At 37.3% G+C, this 19169-nt stretch overlaps 1 protein-coding gene across 12 annotated transcripts in view; it reads right to left on the reverse strand.

Moving 5' to 3' along the window:
- Positions 1-19169, reverse strand: part of MAPK10 (mitogen-activated protein kinase 10) — a 260373-nt gene that overhangs the window by 34844 nt on the left and 206360 nt on the right. For 10 of the 12 annotated variants that reach the window (XM_032800211.2, XM_032800209.2, XM_032800213.2 and 7 more), the window contains one exon: positions 1160-1342. In XM_032800211.2, coding sequence (XP_032656102.1) covers positions 1160-1342 — 183 coding nt within the window. Of the gene's footprint in view, positions 1-1159; positions 1343-16619; positions 16692-19169 lie in introns of all 12 variants that reach the window. The other 2 variants (XM_075066125.1, XM_075066124.1) reach the window with 1 other exon arrangement.

A 19169-nucleotide genomic window follows, 5' to 3' on the forward strand; every position in this document is an offset into this window, starting at 1 on the left:
GTTATCTGGAAGAGCATTCTGGGTAATGTAATAACATGCAAATTGTAGGTGATTAAGAAATATTGTGTGTCACTGCAGCAAGCAACAAGAGGAACCCAAGTGTGCAAAATTGATGCACACTAGAAGTTTGAAAAGGTTCCAAAGCTGTGACTGGAAATCCTTTTTATACTCAACACACATTAATCATTGTTTCTTATTGAAGGTCAACATCCCGTTCAAGTTAATCATGGCTTCAATTTATGACTATAACCATCTTACCACATACCACTGCATGCACTGTACAATGGAAATATGTAGCCGCACTGTAATTAAGATATCATTCTGCTTCACATACCAAAATGCAGTTGCTCTATTTTTCATAGTCACAAAGCCACTTATAGGCAGGTATTAAACTGTAACTACATCAAGAGCAATTTTAGCTGGTGGCATTGATACTTTTACTTTTTTAGTAAAGATATCATCACTTTTGTAATCATGCTCTAGCAGCATTGACAGTTCTTTGTTTGCAAGAAAATTTAATGCCACTTTGAGATCTTCAAAGAAGACATCTTGGGCTCCAGTATGTCAGAAAGAAAGAAATAACAATTCAGGCTGTCCAAACTTGCTTATGGTAGTATCGGAGTGCAGAGCTGAACAGAATGAGTGCCATGAACCTGACATGCTTGACGTATTAATCAATGACAACATATGTACCCTGGAGGCCTAGCGCCAAATTTCCCTCAAACTCGTATTTAGAACTAACTCCTTGCTAGATAAAACCAATGCAAGTGTCTTGGTCATTACAGCTCCTGAATCTGATCTGATAGATAAACACCACGATGTTTTCATGAAAACATCAACTGGCTAAAACATTTTACTTTTTCTTTCTTTACTACCCCACCTTTAGATCTCAAGCACTTTTTACTTTTTCTGACTTTTCATAAACACGTGGATGGAGCCTAATTTTGCAGACATTGAAAGTGCTTCCCTGTTTTCTTTCTAGTATTTTATTTACATCAATGACTCTCCCTCATCTTGGAAATGAGAAAAAAAATTATAACCCACTATATGAAACATGTTTCAAAGTACATTAAAAATCAATTCATCTCAGCTTGAGAAAAACATTTTTGTATTGTTCATACATGCTCATACATGCCCCATGCTCCCTCATTGGACATACCTTTGAGTTTGTTGTGTTCTGAGTCGGCTGGGAAGAGAGAGTCTGGGAAAAGTTTGGGGAAAGTGAGACCAGCATACTTAGGTCGGTTCTCAACGTAGTTCCGCACTGTGGGTTGTAGCTTCTTCATGAATTCTGGACATGGTGTTCCCAGCTGCTCAATTACTTTATTCCACTGGTCAATATCTGAGGATCGGTAGTTAAGGGAAAAAATGTGCAGCCTACTAGCTTTTTTGTTTGGTTGGTTGGTTTTTAGCAACCCATAAAGGTACTTAATTCCCACCCAAGATACTTTTCAATCAATGTCTTGGTTCATCATGACTTGGAGCTTTATAAGCCATAATGGATCAGATACTTATAGCACCTAGCTTACTGATGGACACTGCACAAACAAATATTAATAATAATCGCTGGACACTCTCTCCCTGTTGGTCATGGATGCTAGTCTATTTCTGTTTTTAAATCCTAGCTTAATGGCTACTGTCTCTTACTCCTGTGCAACCCCACAGACATCAGTAGGGCTACATGGGTGTAACAAATCTTATTTGTTCAGCTGGGAATATCAGTCATAACTGTCACATTGTGTAGAGTGGTTCCCAGTGGAGTGAAAAGAGTTCTGCAAGGGAAGAAGTTACCCCTAACTTGTCCTTCACAAATTATTGATAGCACATGAAGAAAGGAGAAAACATTTTATTTGGGAATAAACATTTTATGTGACAGAAAAGACTTATTTGCCAGAAGTTCCCAGAGATGCATAAACTGAAATGCTGCATACTTGTGTCTTTATTCTTCCTAGCCATTTATCAGTTCCTAGTTTTATAAGAACAACAAAAACTATTTGGCAAATTGTTGTAAAAATGTCATGTGTTTTCTTGACTGTTCACCATTTCCTCTAACAAATATTTTCTATTGGTACACAATGTACCAGTTACACACAAATTTTTCTTTTGATTTCCTCAAATATGACAACAAACAAGAAACAGTTCTTATGCCTTCATCATGAATGCTAGCTTCCACATGCTTTCACAGTCAACTAAGAAACTCTCTCTCTTATTGGGGCTTTCAACAGGCAACTCTTTTAGCTTTCCTAGAATACTAATAAGCATATCTGCTGAATGATTTGTCACACTTCTAGACATGTTCAGACAATGCCCTGCTGTGTCAAATAACAAAAAAAGGAGAGGCAATGTTTGATCAAGGATATTGCCTTTAAAACCGGTCCCACCTCCCTCTCACAATCCCTGTATTCATCATGCTAAGGATTTGAAGAACATGTGAGATAATATACAAATAGACATAGTGATGCACATCTCTACCAAGAAACTGTCACAAGCATGTAGCTAAGGAAGCTTCATGAGAACCCATTAGAAAGAGAACATTAATTTTAGAAAGTTTATTTCTGATGCAGCATAGTATGAAGATAATCTTGTTTTCATTATTGTTAATTATTTACAGTAGTGCCCACTCTGTGCTAAAAGATTTCCAAACACTCAAAAAAGAACAGCCCCCGCTGTGAGGAGCTCACAATCTAAGGGCAGAAAAGTGGCCAGAGGAAAGGGGATAACAGTAGACAAATTACATACAATTTGCATTAGAGATGGCTGAAAAACTGGAACATTTGGGGTTTGAAATTTCCATGAAAATTGTCTCCTTTTGCTATCAGAAAATTTAAAAATTCTATTTTTTTCAACCAACTGGTTAAAAAATGGAATGAATCTTTCATGAAAATTTTGTCCCTCATTTTCACTGGAAGATGTGGAAATTCAAAAATTTTGGACCATCTCTAATTTGTACACAAGTCAACATGTTCACTGTAGGTTGCATGGCAGAAGTGAGTCTAAGAAGGATTTAAATATGGGCTTTGCATATAAACTCATGAAGGTTGCACAATATACAGAAAACATGAAAACTGTGTGATGAGGCTGTACCATCTGAGATCACATGAAAGAGGGCACAGAAGTGAAAGTGTGAGCAATTAAAAATGGGTAGACAAGGATGGGAACACTAGTGGAGCAGAAGGCATGGAGACAATATGAAGCTTGATGAGGAAAGATATGTAGGAGGGGCCAAGTTATGCAGAACTCTGAAGGTGGTGGGAAGATGCTTACATTTGATTAGACAGCCGATGAAAAGCCAGTGGAAAGATTCAAAGAGTTATATGAGCAAATTGATGAGCAAAGGAAGGGAGTTTAGTGACTGCACTGTGTATGAACTGGTGGGATCAATGTGTGTATTTGAGAGACCAATAATCAAGGCAGGACACAATGAGGGTCCGAATGAGAGATTTGGCTGTGAAGATGGAAAAAACAGGATGGATCTTGGAGACACTGAGGAGGAAGATGTGTTAGGATTTGGATGTCTAGGGCACGAGAGAGGTTTGTAGGCAGGGAAGATGGGGGTGATGTTGACAGTGACTGAGAAGAAGGAAGTAGAGAATGTTAGGGAGGGTAGTTCAGTTCCACATGCGTTCAATCTAAGCTGACAACAAGACATCTGAGAGAAGACGGAAAGAGAGATTTGTAAGTCATCAACATAGAGATGATAGTTGACATTACCCACAGAGAGGAGTAAAGTTAGCAAAAGATGAAAGACAAACCCCGGGCAATTACTTATAATCTCCTAAATGGTGTTGTGTGTATGCAGTAACTTCCAGCACAACTCTCATTTTCGTGGTCAGTAATTGCTATTGTTTATGTCATCTTGGAACCTCATCTACCATACAACTCAGGATTACTGTTTCCAAACTGCTGAGAAGCTTTGGGGACAGAAATAGGTCTCCTACCAACTAAATCACTGAATGTTAAAAGTAATGCAACCACATCCCCAAAATCAATATAATTATCAAAGTTACATCATCATGAGGTACCCTCTCGCCTGTTTTTAACTTCTCTTATAAGTTCAAGGTTTGCTTGTTTTTTTTATAGGAATGATTGCTCTTTATCTGCATCTTACTTCTGGACTAATGCTAGACAATTCTACAAAAAATTATTTGTGAACATTTGGTTAAGTAAAAATAATAATTCTACTTTTAAAAAATTCAATAGCCCTTTTACTTTGCTTCCTGTGAGCATTCAGATAATGAAACTTTCATTGATGAACATTTTAATGGAAAGAGAAAGTATTGTAAATACATATTCATGCCAATATTCACATAAGTATTCACACTGGCCAGCTAGAAAGCTCTCTGTAAGTTGGGAGTCATTCACATTAAGGGACATTTCCTGTTTGTTCATTATTCAAAACCATTGCTTCATGCAAAAATATTTCAGCTCATCTATTACTTGTGAACTATTCACTCACCTTTCTTAAGTTACTATTCTCCTTGTGGACTGGAGAGTTATCACATGGTACTGGTTCTGTTCTCTGACTTGATGATTCCCAAACTCATAAGAGAACTTTCACATTAACTGCTGCACACTTAACACGTGTCTAATTTATACTTTTAAGAGTTGGATTTTGTGGTGGTCAATAGATTTGCAGCCTTGCAAAAAATGAAGCTAAATTAGTAGGTGAACCCAAAGGCTTTTCCTGGAAAGATAACATAATTTAGAAGGGGACCCTGCTGAAATATCTAGGTACAGGAGTTGCTTTGAAGATGATACATGGTAGGTATATATCACACAAAACTAATCCATACATTAAGTTTCAAAAAAATCATATCAGGCGATGGAGAGAAAGGAAAGAAAATCTTTTCCAGGCATATTTTCATTTGTGGGAGCAACACCAGATTTGCCAATAAAACTTTGCCTATTTTGTGTACATTGGCTTAAATATATTTGGCAAAATAAGGAGTAACAAAACTACTACTACTAAGTATAAGCACCACGGCCAGAGGTTATGGGTCTATTCCAGGCATGGGTGGGTGAGATTCTGTGTCCTGAGATGTGCATAATGATCCCTTCTGGTCTTTAAAGTCTCTGACTACAGGAGATGAACTGAACTGGGTGTGATTTTAGTTTTGCAAAATTCAACCCTACAACCAGTGGCAGTTTACATTCAGGTGGCCATTTGCCCAAACTTGCAAAATCCAGAAGAGAGGAATCACAAATGTTACTATGAATAATATGGTCTAGCATAGGTGGAGATGAACTTTTCAAAAACTGACCTCTAAGTATAGATGCTATCAAATGAAATTTATCATGAACCAGAATGTGTCCTCAATTGAGCAATCCATGTTACATGAGAAAATCCATCCTCTTAAATTAATTCTGTCATCATAACCCACAAAACAAAGTATTCTAGCCCAGGGGTGAAGCCATTGTAGGCACCATAATTAAAACAGTATGCAAATTAAATTAGAATTGATTGTGAATTTTATGATAAATTTTTTCCACCTGAAAATGTCAATCCATCAAAACTGAAACTGTTCCTCGGAAAGGGTTGATTTTGATAAATTTCTTGATTAGAAATATTTTTGGGAAAAAAAAATTTCAAAGTGAAGTTTCATTTTTTGGTTCAAAATGACATTTCATTTTTTAAAATAGTTAATTTATAGTAAAACTGGTTTAAAAGCTTAAAAAAGTTAAATCTCAAATGAAGTATTCTGAAATTACTGAAATAAAAATGTTTCAGCTGACCCAATCTGGATTTTTTTAATATGATTTTAATCCTGACTCATGATAGGAAAAATTTAAAATTTTTGAAATTTCATAGGACAGAAAACCTGTTTCCTGCCCTGCTCTAATTAATACAGCAGAGGCCAATATACTGGACTCATGACACAGAGAGGGGAGGCATTTCTGTGCAGTTATTGGAACAGGAGACCAGGAGTCAAAACAGGAGTTCTACTTCCATTCCCACCACAGTCTTACTATATGATCTTGAACTATCTACTTCAGTTATTTGTACTTCAATTTACCCATCCATAAAATGATTATAGGAGTGCAATGAGGCTAATTGTTTTAAAAAATTAAACCAAAAAACTGTGCTCCTCATATGAAAAGGGCTTTCTACATGTGAAGTACTGCCATTACTATATATAATAAACAATTTTAATACCTAACTTTTAAATCCATAACAATGTACTGATTAGGAGTTTTTGTAGTGGATATAACATCAATCAGATACCTAGTATGCAAATGACAACATCAAACATTGCAAACTTCACATTTCACAAGGAAACCCCTTAAAGAGCTGCTGATGCTTCGTGGGAAAACAATTACTTGGGAAAGGTGAATGAATAGGGTTTCTGTTCCTTAAGATTTCTTCCTGGTTGTCTTCCACTTGACTAAATCTATGATTTGTGTCATCGTAGCATAGGATCAAGATTTAAAAGGAGGAATAGATAGCAGAAACAGATGAGTTCTGTAAAACAATTAAGCTACTTTTATAGATAAATCCCTAGTAATAAAAGATGGGGAAGAAAAGTACAGAAGAAAAATGAGTCTAGATTGCTGCTTGCTTTACTCACACTAGTATATTTTAGTTCTACTGTTACTACTTTCTATTTACCTGCACTTAGCTTGTCCATTACTTTCTAAAAGTCAAATGCATGACAGGGTACAGCTGCATATTGATCAGGCAGTAGCACCCCATTTCAGTGTCTGGTTTTCTAGAGTTACTGGATCAAATTTATCCATTGTGAACTTTCTGGTGTAACTTCATTGACATAAATGGCTTTACACCAGGGAAAAATGTTTCATCCTAGATGCCTTTCCACCCCAATGTTGATCAGAGTCAGTGACAAATACCCAGAGGGGAAATGGGACACTTGTAAAGAGTGGTCAAATGCTGCAGTGACACAGCATCTAGATATTCAGGGCTTGGAAAACCACTTGCTTACTTGCCACTGCAAAGACAAAAAGCTTTCCCTGGCCAGTGGGCAGAAACAATGTCCTCAATGCTGCAAAATATAAACTTTGATTTAACACAAATGTCTAAGTTTGAGCCCTAGATGCATATGTAGTGGTCAAAAACAGAGATGATGTGAACAGTGGCTAAGTTGCATATCGGTAAATGGACGAGTGTGAATGTAACTTGCATGGCAACAGAAATGAGGTGAATGGAGTGGCATCAGGAAACACTACCACCATGATGATATATGCAGACTTAAGGTGAAGTAAGCTTCCCCTGGGCCTTTCATTAGTTTTGGGTAGTAGACAGGGAATAACGATTTAGTTAATAAAGTGGGGGAGGAATTCATATTTTAGGATAAAGGCAGGGTCCAGATGTGTACATTACAATGTGTTTATGGTTTCAGATACATTAATTATAGTGTCTGCTTGGTCTTTGGCAGCAATTAGGAGCTTTGGATAGACTTCTGGTGTATGATGTCTGATAGCACAAACAATTAATTAGATGTCGGGTAAGTGACGTAGCCATTCTAACGCGGCAGCATCATCCACAGATGTCAAGCACCAGAAAGATGATAAAGAGGGCAATTCATAACCAGATGGCATGCTGTTTGTTCTTGAGTTCCATAGGGGCAGGATGGGGAGCTTTAGCACCCCCAACAGTAAAAGATGTAAGTTAAACCGCCCATGAACACAACATAACCTGCTGTAATGAAGAAAGATCTTTCAGTTCATATGGTTGTTCTAAGAGGCATGTGAGAGCTGATCCAGACAGGCTAGGGGACACAGATCTGAGCTATCTGCCAAGAAACTTGCCATCAATCCAAAATATTGTCCCACATGACATGTTGCTGCCACACTTTAGAAAGATCATGTCTGATGTCCTGTTTGAGAGGCTCAACTATTTCAGAAAAGGGACGTCTTTGACTTTAACTACTATTTTTAAGGGGCTTTCCGATGAAATTGTGAAGTAAGCTGTCTTGATACATAGCTATGCATAGTAATGCAGCCAGGGCCCTGACTTCTCACCAGGGAAACAGTGCCAGCCAGGAGCAGATAGATAGAAACTGAAGTTGTCCAGCTCACACCAGTGATGATACAAAGGCAGAGTTGATCATTAAGTCCAATATCCAAAATGATGACTGGAGACCCATGCTCCTAACACAGTATTCAGTAGGTGCAATAATTAGGGCACTGGTAGATGTCCATAAGGTTGCAGCACTACTGCCCCATGAGTTGACAACAAGCCTGTGGAGGTGTGCAAATCTTGGCTTGATTTTAATCGCATCTTCTTGATATGTTTTTGACAGGACAGAGAGTAGTCAAGCTTTATCCCCAGATACATAGGGTACACTTCAAAAATAACTGGCTAATTGCTCAGAAGGACCTGCAGCTGTCGATGAGCTAACTGGTTGGCAAGATGGAAACAAGATGATACTGTCTTTAGTGCATGCAGTTTAAGACACCGCTTCAAAAAGTTTTAGGCCAAGGTGTCAAAGTCCAATGACAGGCAGAATTCTTGCACCTAAAAGCTTCTTCTAGCTATTTCAAGCCAGGTGTCAATGGTGTACACAAACTTAGTTACCAAGGTGGGAGACACGACATGGGTGACTTGTGATTGTCAAGTATGAAGCTGTTTCAAGTTACCCATGTCACATGAATAACAGATTTCCCCGGGGATTTGTACTCATTCCAATGCTCTTTGGATAGACCAACAAGGTAAACAAATGCCATGCTTAAACCACCAGGTCATGTATTCCTTAGAATATTCACAGCCTCATGGAAAACATTTTTCACATTAAAGTTTTTATTTTAATACATGACATTGTTATGCTGTGCTAATTGACTCAGACTTATTATTTAACATCAGAGTCATCAGTACACTCTTTAGAAAGTTACAGTGACACTGAAGTGTCACGGGCATTTATACAAAACTTATTTTTAAAAAAATTCTAAGGAAATTCCCTCCCCCACAAAAAATATTGTTATCCCAATTTTAAATGTAAAAATATTATTTATTAATGTCAGGAGGAAACTTTAAAAGAAAGTTTTGTCAAACTCATGAATGTTGGAAAGCTTAGAAGTTGGACGACTAAAAACTAAAACATATTAGAAAATATTGACACGTCTAGTTAAGGTAACCCAAATCACCTTAACTTATTCCCCTCTCTCTCTCTATCCCAGAACAACCAAAACTAAGGCAAAAAAATTAAAGGCAATGAATATCTTAATCACATCAGTGACTCCAAAATAGAGAGGGAATCTAAGTAGACAGGACCTTATTCTTGTGGGTAAGATTAATTACATGCAATTAAGGCATTTTTGACTGAAGTTAACAGGTACTAACATTGCTAGAGTGAAATTGTCCCGTCTTCTTTAAGACCATAGACATTCACCCACGAAAACAAAAACAAAAGCAAGATTTTTACATCTCTTCACAAAATGTGACCGAATTTGAGTACAGTCATTCAGGACAATACCCAAAAGTACACGTGGTTTCAAATGTAAAAATGATGTCACAATCTGAGACTTCTAGCCATTAGGCCCAATTTCTTATTTATACTATGACAACTTTTGTCATTCTAAGGGCCAGATCCTCAACTGGTGTAAATCATCATAGCTTTATTGAAGTCAATGACATTTTATGTCAACTGAGGATCATACCCAGGTAGTAAAAAGGGCCCTTAAAATAGGTGTAAATATACTTAAAATAGGTGTAAATATACATAAAGTGGACTTAGTGTAAATAAGAATGAGGCTCACTATGTCTAGGGCTACAGCTATTTGGTTCTTGCTCACTTGATCAGGGTCTAATAGATAACCATATGCGAGGTCAGGAAAGAAATTCCACAGGTCAGATTAGTAGTGACTTTGTGGTTTTCTCAACTTCTTCTGCAGTGTGAGGGTGCAGGTCACTTGCTAGGATTATCTGGGTATATCTCACTTAATCAATTCCCTGCATCGCAGGTGCCTCATGCATTGGTGCATCTTAGTCTCTCCTATTGTCTGCCTATGGCACATAACAGTCTAATCTCCTGCAAAGTGTAATACTTGGTCTTACGTTGGTCATTGAGCTTAGCGCACAGACACTGAGTTGTGTTGTTGGCTGTGATATACAGGAAATCAGACTAGATGATATGGTGGTCCCTTCTGGCCTTAAACTCTATAAGAAGACTTGATCCAAAATTAAATACATCACATGGAATGGTGTGACTTGGGATCACTATCATATCACAGACATATGGGCATAAAAGACAAAGGCCACTTACATATTCCATTGCCGCTCAAAAACACAGTAAAACTATGCACATATATGGATTTAGTAAACTGACTTCCAAAAGTCCTTATCTCAATCTTCTTCATCAAGAGTTCTTCAGCAAAATATCACCAGAAAAACCTCAAGGGGCAACATGTGTGCAGGATGGAAGCTTGGTAAGGGAAGAGTGCAAAGTTAACGTCATTTGAGTGAAGGTTTATCTTGAGAGTGGATTCTTAAATTGGAATTTCCAAAACTTCCAACCCTTTTTTTAAACTGTAACATTCTCTTAAGAGTTTTTTCACCATTACTACTCAGTAAATAATCACATCCTTATCCCAAGATTAAAATAACTATTTTCCTAAACAAAATAAAAATCTACACCAGGAAAATACTTTAATATAAAATATTTTTGCAAAGTTAAAATTGCACAATTAAGCCCTGACAAGTCAGGAAATTCAGAAGTTAAGGTTGAATGTGTAACCTTTAGCACCATCTCTTGGGGCACATATGAATAATGATACTTGGCTCAATCTTCCTTACATAACTCAGAGGAGTATTTCCACTGAAGCCACCTGTGAGAAACGTGAGCAGTTTGTTCCACAGTTTTTAATCCAGATTTCGCTCACACACTTCAGTGGGATTACCTGCTTGAGGAAATTTAAGCCAGTGGAACTAATCACACATCTAAGGAGAACAGGATTTGGCCCTAAGAGAAAACATACTGTACCATTATTTCTCAAAATAATAGAATTCTTTCTACAATTGTAGACATATAATAATAATAAAAGAAAGACTGTGGTCCCATAGTCAAAGATTGACCTCAGACAAACCACTTTAGCAGGAGCATGCTCAGCATCAGTGGAATCTTCAAGGAGTTTAGCTACTAAAATTTAAGAAGTCTCTGCCAAGCACGTGCAAATTGCAAATTTTCTAATTGGCCAGATTGTGGTGAATTTTTAGAGACAAAAAAAGGCATCTCCCTGAAACATAAGGCCACCCCCTGCCAAATTTCAAGTCCCTGCTAAGAGCATGGTCACCAGAATTTTTTAACACGGGCAAAGCAACATATTTTTTCCCTAGCCTCATTCTTGGAAATGACTTAACTGTTTTTGCGAAAATATTAAAAGAACATTGATCCTGAGGCAGATAAATGATATGGATAATTTCAGCCCAAATGGTTAGATTTAACAAAGTCATAAGCAACTGAAAACAAGATGTTATAATGGGAATTGTCAGCAAACTCTAATAATAGGTGGCGATACCTATAGCCTCACCTATAATACATATATACATACCTACACACCCATATATTTCTGCTATAATTAAACAAACTGCATTTAATTTTCACCTTTTTACTTTTTTCATCTGTGTTTTCATTTTCTCTTTCATGTGCTCTCTCATATCTAGATCTACACACCATTCGTATAGTGAAAGAGAAAGGACTGTAGGTCCTTTATAAGTACCGTTTCACTTTATCAGTAATGATCATATGTGGTGGAAAAAGGTACATACGTTGTTTCTTTATCTGTAAATGTGTCAACTGTCCCTTCAAAATTAGAGGACCAAGGTCTAGAATGGGCAACATTTAGTCCTGAACAAACGACAGGTTTGAAGTTCAATATCTTGTGATTCATCAGGATAGAAATGGAAGCTTTTAAACTAGCAGCTAAACCATTAGAAATCTGAAATTCTCCTTCTCCTATAGTATAAGCATTTGTTCTTAGCCTTGTTAGACTCTGATGTCAAGCCATATATAACATTATTAATTATAGAAAAAACTATTCTAGGTTACTTTTAAAGGCTTGTAAAATGGCTTTGGTATACTTCCACCCTTGAGTCCTGTACAGTTGGATACATGCTGTAAGGCATCTGGTTTTCCAGATGGAAGCAATTATTTTAAAAATTGCTAAGACAGTTCTAAAATAGTTTTAAAAAATTATGTGGCGTACACAGAATTCATGATTGTGTGGTGGAATATGGCTTCATAAATGCTGAGTCACATGGCCGTCCCATACTCATGCTGATAAAAGTTTACACACGACACCATCAGATTTTCCCCATACATCGTCATTATATACATTCCCATATGCATTCACAGACTTCCTAGTGAAAGGTTACAAAAGTTGTTTGGAAGCTGTTCTTGGGGGGGGGGAAAAAAAAAAGCTATGCATAACCTTTGCTTTCGTAGTTAACCACAGGAATTAAGGTGAGTGAGGCACCCATTACTCCTTTGTGCAGCCGACTCAAATCACAGGTAGCATTGTGGGAACAAGGGCATTCTCTGTGAGGCTGGTATGCCCCTTCTCCCCCTACCCAAGAGAGTGGAGTATATGCAAAACAAGAGGAAACTGTGAGGCAGAATCTTGCTCAGAGCTGGTGAAAAAGCCACAGTTCATTCCTTAATTGAAGGTCCTGAATTGTAGGCCCTCAACCATAAATCCCAGCGTTGCTGCAACTGAGACTGGACAGAGGCAAATACGGAACCAAAAAAAGTGTTCCACCTCCTTTTAACCAGCTGTAGCATAGTCGAACACTGAAAACACTAGGAAAGGAGTGCAGCATTTTACAATTGTGAGCCAATGAAGACTGAAAGAATTGTTAACGATGTAAAACTTCCATCTACAATTTGATCATTTCTCAGAGACGACTTGTAAAAGAACAACAGCTAAATTCTGCTCTCGCTAACACTTGTGTACACCCAATTAATTTGGAGGGTTTACAAGGGTAAAACAGAGCTAGACCTGCTTGCAATTTCTCCACAATCATATTTGCTTGTAAAATTTGCAATTCTAGCTACTTTGGTTTGTTACATAAGCCATCCAATTCAGAAAACAGAAAAAATATCATGTGATTATACACCAAATCAAACTCATGTGACTTGCAAACTGTGAATTTTATAATCAAATATACTATTTAAAGTTCATTTTTGGTCAATATTCAAGTTTTTGAATTTGTAATCACAGATGCTGACTCCAGGGCTCAAACACCTACGGAAAGAAATGGGGGTTCCAGGGCTCCTGGCTGGCTGCTGATCGGCTGTTTGGTGGGCCAAGCATTGGCCAGCAGACCAGCAAGCAGCTGCCAGGAGATGCTCGGGGGAAGTGGAGAGGAGAAGAGGGGGAGAAAGGGCAGGGCAGGAAGAGTCAGAATGAGGGTGGGGCCTCGGGGAAAGAGGCAGAGCAGAAGTGGGGCCTTGGGGCAGAGCAGGGGTGGAGCACCCACTGGGGGGAAAAAAAATCAGCATCTGTGTTTGTAATTGCTTTTTATGAGTATTTGTGTTAGTCTTGAGTGTTCAAATGTTCATGCAAGGCGAATGTAAAAGCATAACAAACACTTTTCAAATCAAATTTTGTTTGTTATTTGAAACAGATATTTGCAGAAAATATCCTCACAGGTTCTCTCTGCTTGACTGAGAACAAAATTTGGTCCACTAACTTTCTTAACCAATTTCCCTTCTTTCTTACACCTGGCAATAACAACAAAAAAAATAGATTTGTAAGTCTTCTGTTGCTATAAATATCCACAGGTTCCTCCTATGTGATATTTACTTGATAGAGTAATGATAAAAGTCCTACTTGTGCAAAACACTTAAGCATGTGCTTAATTTTAGCATATCTTTGAATCCAACTGGAATGAATGTGAATGAAGCATATGCTTATAATTAAGAAAATGCTTAAATGCTCGACTGAATCAGGGTCACAAAGGTTATAGACCTTATTTCCTGCTGGCACTACTCCATATTGTGTCAATATTGGTTGTGGGACTCCAATGAATTCAGAGTTCAAGAGCATAACTTGAACCAAAGAACTGAAGAAGAACATATTCTGGGCCTGATCTTTTAAATTTCTGATTACTCCCAATTTCCATTCACTGCATTAGATATTGTGAGCTCAGTAGTTTCAGGGGGCACTCAGCACCTTGCAGGATCAGATCCCCTTAGTCTCTGAACGGTGATGAGAGGAGTTGGATTTGGTTGTTATGACATGCATTAGAAGAGAATGTTTTTTTCAAGAAGCAAGTTCAACTGTTTGAAAAAGAATTTATAAATTGCAGCAGAGTACCAGTGAAGAAAGTAAGGGAATTGCTGAAAATTACAGCAAAGTTGCACGTAAAATACAGTGCACATATAGCACCATAAATAAATACATTAATAATAAAATTTTGTTGCTAATATCATTTATTATTATAGTAGCACCTAAGAGTCCTAGTCATGGACCAGACCCCCAGTCATGCTAAACATATGAGGAGAACAAATGAACTCAATTAAGGAATAATCCCAAACTAATCAGCAGTTGCTCATGGCTGATGTCTGGGAATTATTGCTATAGTAAACTGAATTTAATAGTTTAATTAAAGAGGCTTTTTCTGATTTATTTTTAATAAGTATAAAGCTGTGTACGGTAAACTCATCTTTTAAAATTAATATTTAGGGTATGTTCAAATAGTTTTATACCTTTTTCTGGTAACATTTTTAATTAAATCTAACAAAGCTAAAGCTATCAGCCTAATAAACAATGGAACTACAGCGCTGAGCTATAGCAGTCTGAATGCTTTACCCTATCCCACAATTTCCATAGAACACACAGAAACACATCCTGGGCTGAATCCTTAGCTAGTGCTAACTGGAATTACACCGATTCACAGAGCAGAGAATCTAGCCCAATTCATGCTTTCTGGGTCCAAGTCCTGTTCCCATGGAAATCTAGTGTCGTTTTGCCATTAATTTCAATGGGAACAGGAGCAGCCCATACTTCAGCCATGTATCCATCAAACATATGGACTGAAATCAGAAACTACTGTACTGAAGGCAGTCAAGATTGGGGGGTGGGTGGGAGGAAGAATTCTTTTTTTTTTTTTTTTTTTTTACACAAGTCTTTAGATATTACTATTTCCCCACATTAATCAAATAATTATACCCTTTAAAGATATCAATGTGAATATATCAGATGCATGAAAAATTAATCTAGCAAGCGATAGCACAAAAATGATAATCAGAGAGATTACAGTACACATAATGCATTTGTAGCCACATATGTAGCTAACACCTGAAGACTCCTCCCTACTCTTCCCTCTTGGTGTTTTATAAGCACAGGGTCTACATGAGATATAAAATCTATAAACTTAATGGTCCAAATGGTTCTTGTTGTAATTCCTTTGAGTTACATCTGAGTGAACTGAAATTTCAGACTGACAGATGTTAAAATAATGAAGCATTTATTGAAGTTTGTGTAGAAATCTCAATGGTACCTTTAATCGGGAAAAAAAGAATTCCTCGGTGTAGTAAGTGTAGAACTGTACAATGACTAAAAAGCACACTCTGTTTATTGGGCCCTTACACCCACTGATTTAAAATAAGTTTAACTATATTTGTTTGCAGTATTGCTGTAGCTGTGATGGTCCCAAGATATGCTAGAGAGATGGCGGGTGAGGAAATATATATTATTGGACCAACTTCTGTTGGTGAAAGAGACAAGCTTTTGAGCTTTACAGTGCTCTTCTTCAGGTCTGGAAAAGGTAATCAGAGTGTCATAGCTAAATACTTTGTATTTATAATATAATTTATAATGTATTTAAATACAACATATTTAGCTGTGACACTCTGGTTACCTTTTCCAAACCTCAAGAAAATCCCCTAGAAACTCTAACTATACTGAATTCGACCTATAATGAAAAACCCTACTTCCATAAAATCACATTAATTGCTTTAACAGAGAGAGGATAGGCTTATCTACTCTAGTTTCATTTTTTAAAATCATAATGAAAATGAAGACTATTACAATGATTTAAAGCAGAGAGTCTTGACTCACCAAGTTAGTACAATCCAGACTACTCTCAGTTATAATAAAAAGTAAAATCCCACTTGGAAAGCATTTCCTAGTTAAATAGCATTGTGTTTCTATATATAGTGATCGCCATTAGAAAAATCAACATTTACCAAAAAGTAGGATTTGAGTTATCATCTCTTCTCCCTAAACTGTGGTATCTATGATTTACCGCTCACTGATATATATTGTAAGCCTTGATTTTTAATGGTACCCACTATAAAACATAACTTGAACAATAAAATATTGTCATTTATAAAAGAAAATAAGAAAAGGTAATTTGAGACAATTATAGTGCAACATAACTAATAAACAGATGGTCACTGGCTGCTACCAGCAGAAAAGATGAACAATACATAGCATCGTGTTTATTCTTTCATGTACTATACTCACTGTGTTCTCCATGTAAGCCTTTTACTAGGAGACAAAGACATTATAACAAGGTACAGGCTTTGCAAGCATTTTGTAATGGGATTTATCCCAGTTATTTAGATACATTAAATGTATATCAGCACTAGTCTATCACCAAAGTGTCTGAGGGGAAGCGATTGAAAGTACCTACAGAGACCAATGGCTGCTAGGAAGGATACGATCAGTGCCAGGAAACAACACAGCACCTTTAATCATTTCTCCCATGATGCACCCTACTGACCACATGTCAACTGAAAACAAAAATGAAATGAAGGTAAACAAGAACACAGCAACAGAACAACAAATAAATGAGAAGACAACTTATCCAATCATGCCAAGTACAGGAGCCTGCAGTTGGTACTTCAGATGCAGTACCTGCCTTACATTCTTCTGAAAGGTATATCTGGAGGAGCTGTGCTTGTATATATATGTTTGATGAGAGTATAGCTGGGCTAAGAAAAACTGACTCCAGTAATTTTTTTCTCACAAAAATGAGAGACAATACTATTAAACCTTGGAAACTGTGTAAGACCCATGGCTAGCTACTATGCGTTCATGCAAGTTTGCAATTATAATTAAAGAATTTCATTTTTTTTTAAAGTTCTCATTTGCTTTCATTACTTAGGATCATACTAGTTTGCGCTGTAAATGAATGCTGGTCTTCGTATTCATTGGGGATATACAAATCACTTCCCTTTCATCCTTTCAACTACAGGAGATCCATGCATATTTTTAAATCTGAACTGCCAACAGCCACAAAAGAAAGTTTGGTCTTGACAAAACATATCCACCTCTCATTCAGAAATGTGAATAAAACGTGTTGAGATCATTCAGTTTCAATAATGCATGCTCTGGAGTCTGTTGGCTCGCGTCTATTGAATCTCAACAAAGCAGCTGGTTCAGAATGGGTGTCCTGAGAAACTCATAAGATTTTCATTCTACATGATAGGAAATGCTAACTTTATGATGAAACAGCTCTGATACAAAGCACTAAGCTGGCCATTCTGGACTGTAATTCAGAGCAAACCAGAGGCCTGAGTCCCCTCCTGTGGATATTGATGCATCCAAATTGGTTTCAAGGAAGTTACTCATGATTTACACTGATATCAAGGATATCAGAATTAGGCCCTTGAAGTCTAACGTGTAATTAAATTGGTGCTCTCCTCCTCCCTGCTATTGCCAGTGAGGATGGGCTGTTTAATATCATACGGCTCAAACGCACAAGTTAGCAAGCCTTGAAACTGAACTGCATGTGCCAACTTCTTTCCATGATATTCCATACCAGAGAGAAAGACTGGTTTTTGCTGTGCAGGATCTGTGTGGGGAGAGACCAATGTCATGTTGTTTGCTTTCACTCCTTAAGATTCCAGGCCAACCCTGATTTTGTAGCAGTGGCTTAAAGTGGATTTGGTTTCTAAGGAAAATGTACTTACTGTGGAAACTTCAATCCTGACTGTAGTTATTGTTCCCTGTTGTTTTACTTAGCAGATGAGAAGCTTAATCAGCACCAAAAGATGGCTACTTGCTTGGTAGCAATAAGCATACCCAGAAGAACTAATTACTGCTGCTTCCATCACAAGCTAAATGTTATATAGAATATCAGGAAAAAATAGAGCAAATAATTGTGTGTCCAACCATTACTAATACATTTATTATCTTAAGAAATTTCTGTCTCATGAAATTGTTGTTGCAAAATGTTAGTTAAAAATTATTTCTATGGAAAATCATCTAATGGTTTAATTGTAAACTCTTTTCATACTATCAAGCAGTAATGGAAGAATTTCTTGCAATCTACGTTACTTGTGAAGTTTTGTGAAGGAAATTCTTATGTCTGGAACAGCATCCTACTTCTTGCCACTCAAATTAGATTTCCAGTGCCATACGGACTGGGTAAGAACCCTGGGATTTGACCCAATGTCTGCAGAGAAAAATATGCAGTCTCTTGCTTCCTTTCTTTCTTTAATTAAGGGATTTAAAAATCCCTAATAAGACCCCAAATCTGTCACTGCATACGTTTAATAACAGTAAGGAGCTTGAGGCTAAAGACTTAATTGTTATTTATATTACAATAGTGCCCAGAAGCCCTAATTAGGAATCAACGCTCCATGGTTCTAGGCTCCATACAAATATGTGGTAGAGAGATCTAAATCTTAATCCTAAATTTAATTTAGTCTTGTGTTAATCAAGACTAACTCCATTGAATAAAATGGAGTTACACCTGTTAAAACTGATGAGAGGAGAGAATGTCAATGTCATGTTCACAAAACCTATCTCCACTACAGTCTCAGATCCAGGAGTCCTCTGTTTATCCACAACAGGCAGCAGCTGTGCAATCTTTCCCCACATTGCCATGCCACTGTGCCTTAGCTCTGACCTAGAGAGGAACCACTGCAAAGGGAGAAGAGGCTGCTTTATACTCTACCTTTTCACCTCTGCCAAGATGGCCAGGTTAGTCCCATTTGTGATAGTTTCTATTTTAATGATGCAGATACCTGTCCACTGAGAACTGAAAAGAGACTCCCCTGCTTTGAATAGCTACTTGTTGTAGCACTGCTGGTTGTGGGATTTCTGAGACAAAGCGTGATGCTTGCTATGCTCATTTGCATATATACAGCCCAGAATATGTAACAGCCCAAACCAATTTCACACAAGTGCTGAGGTATGAACTCTGAGAACAATCCAAGGAAGTCTGAATATGCTTGTCAGTACACTAAGTTAACTTATCCAAG

The sequence above is a fragment of the Chelonoidis abingdonii genome, chromosome 5 (genome assembly GCF_003597395.2).
Source record: "Chelonoidis abingdonii isolate Lonesome George chromosome 5, CheloAbing_2.0, whole genome shotgun sequence".
In the NCBI taxonomy this organism is placed as follows: Eukaryota; Metazoa; Chordata; order Testudines; family Testudinidae; genus Chelonoidis; species Chelonoidis abingdonii.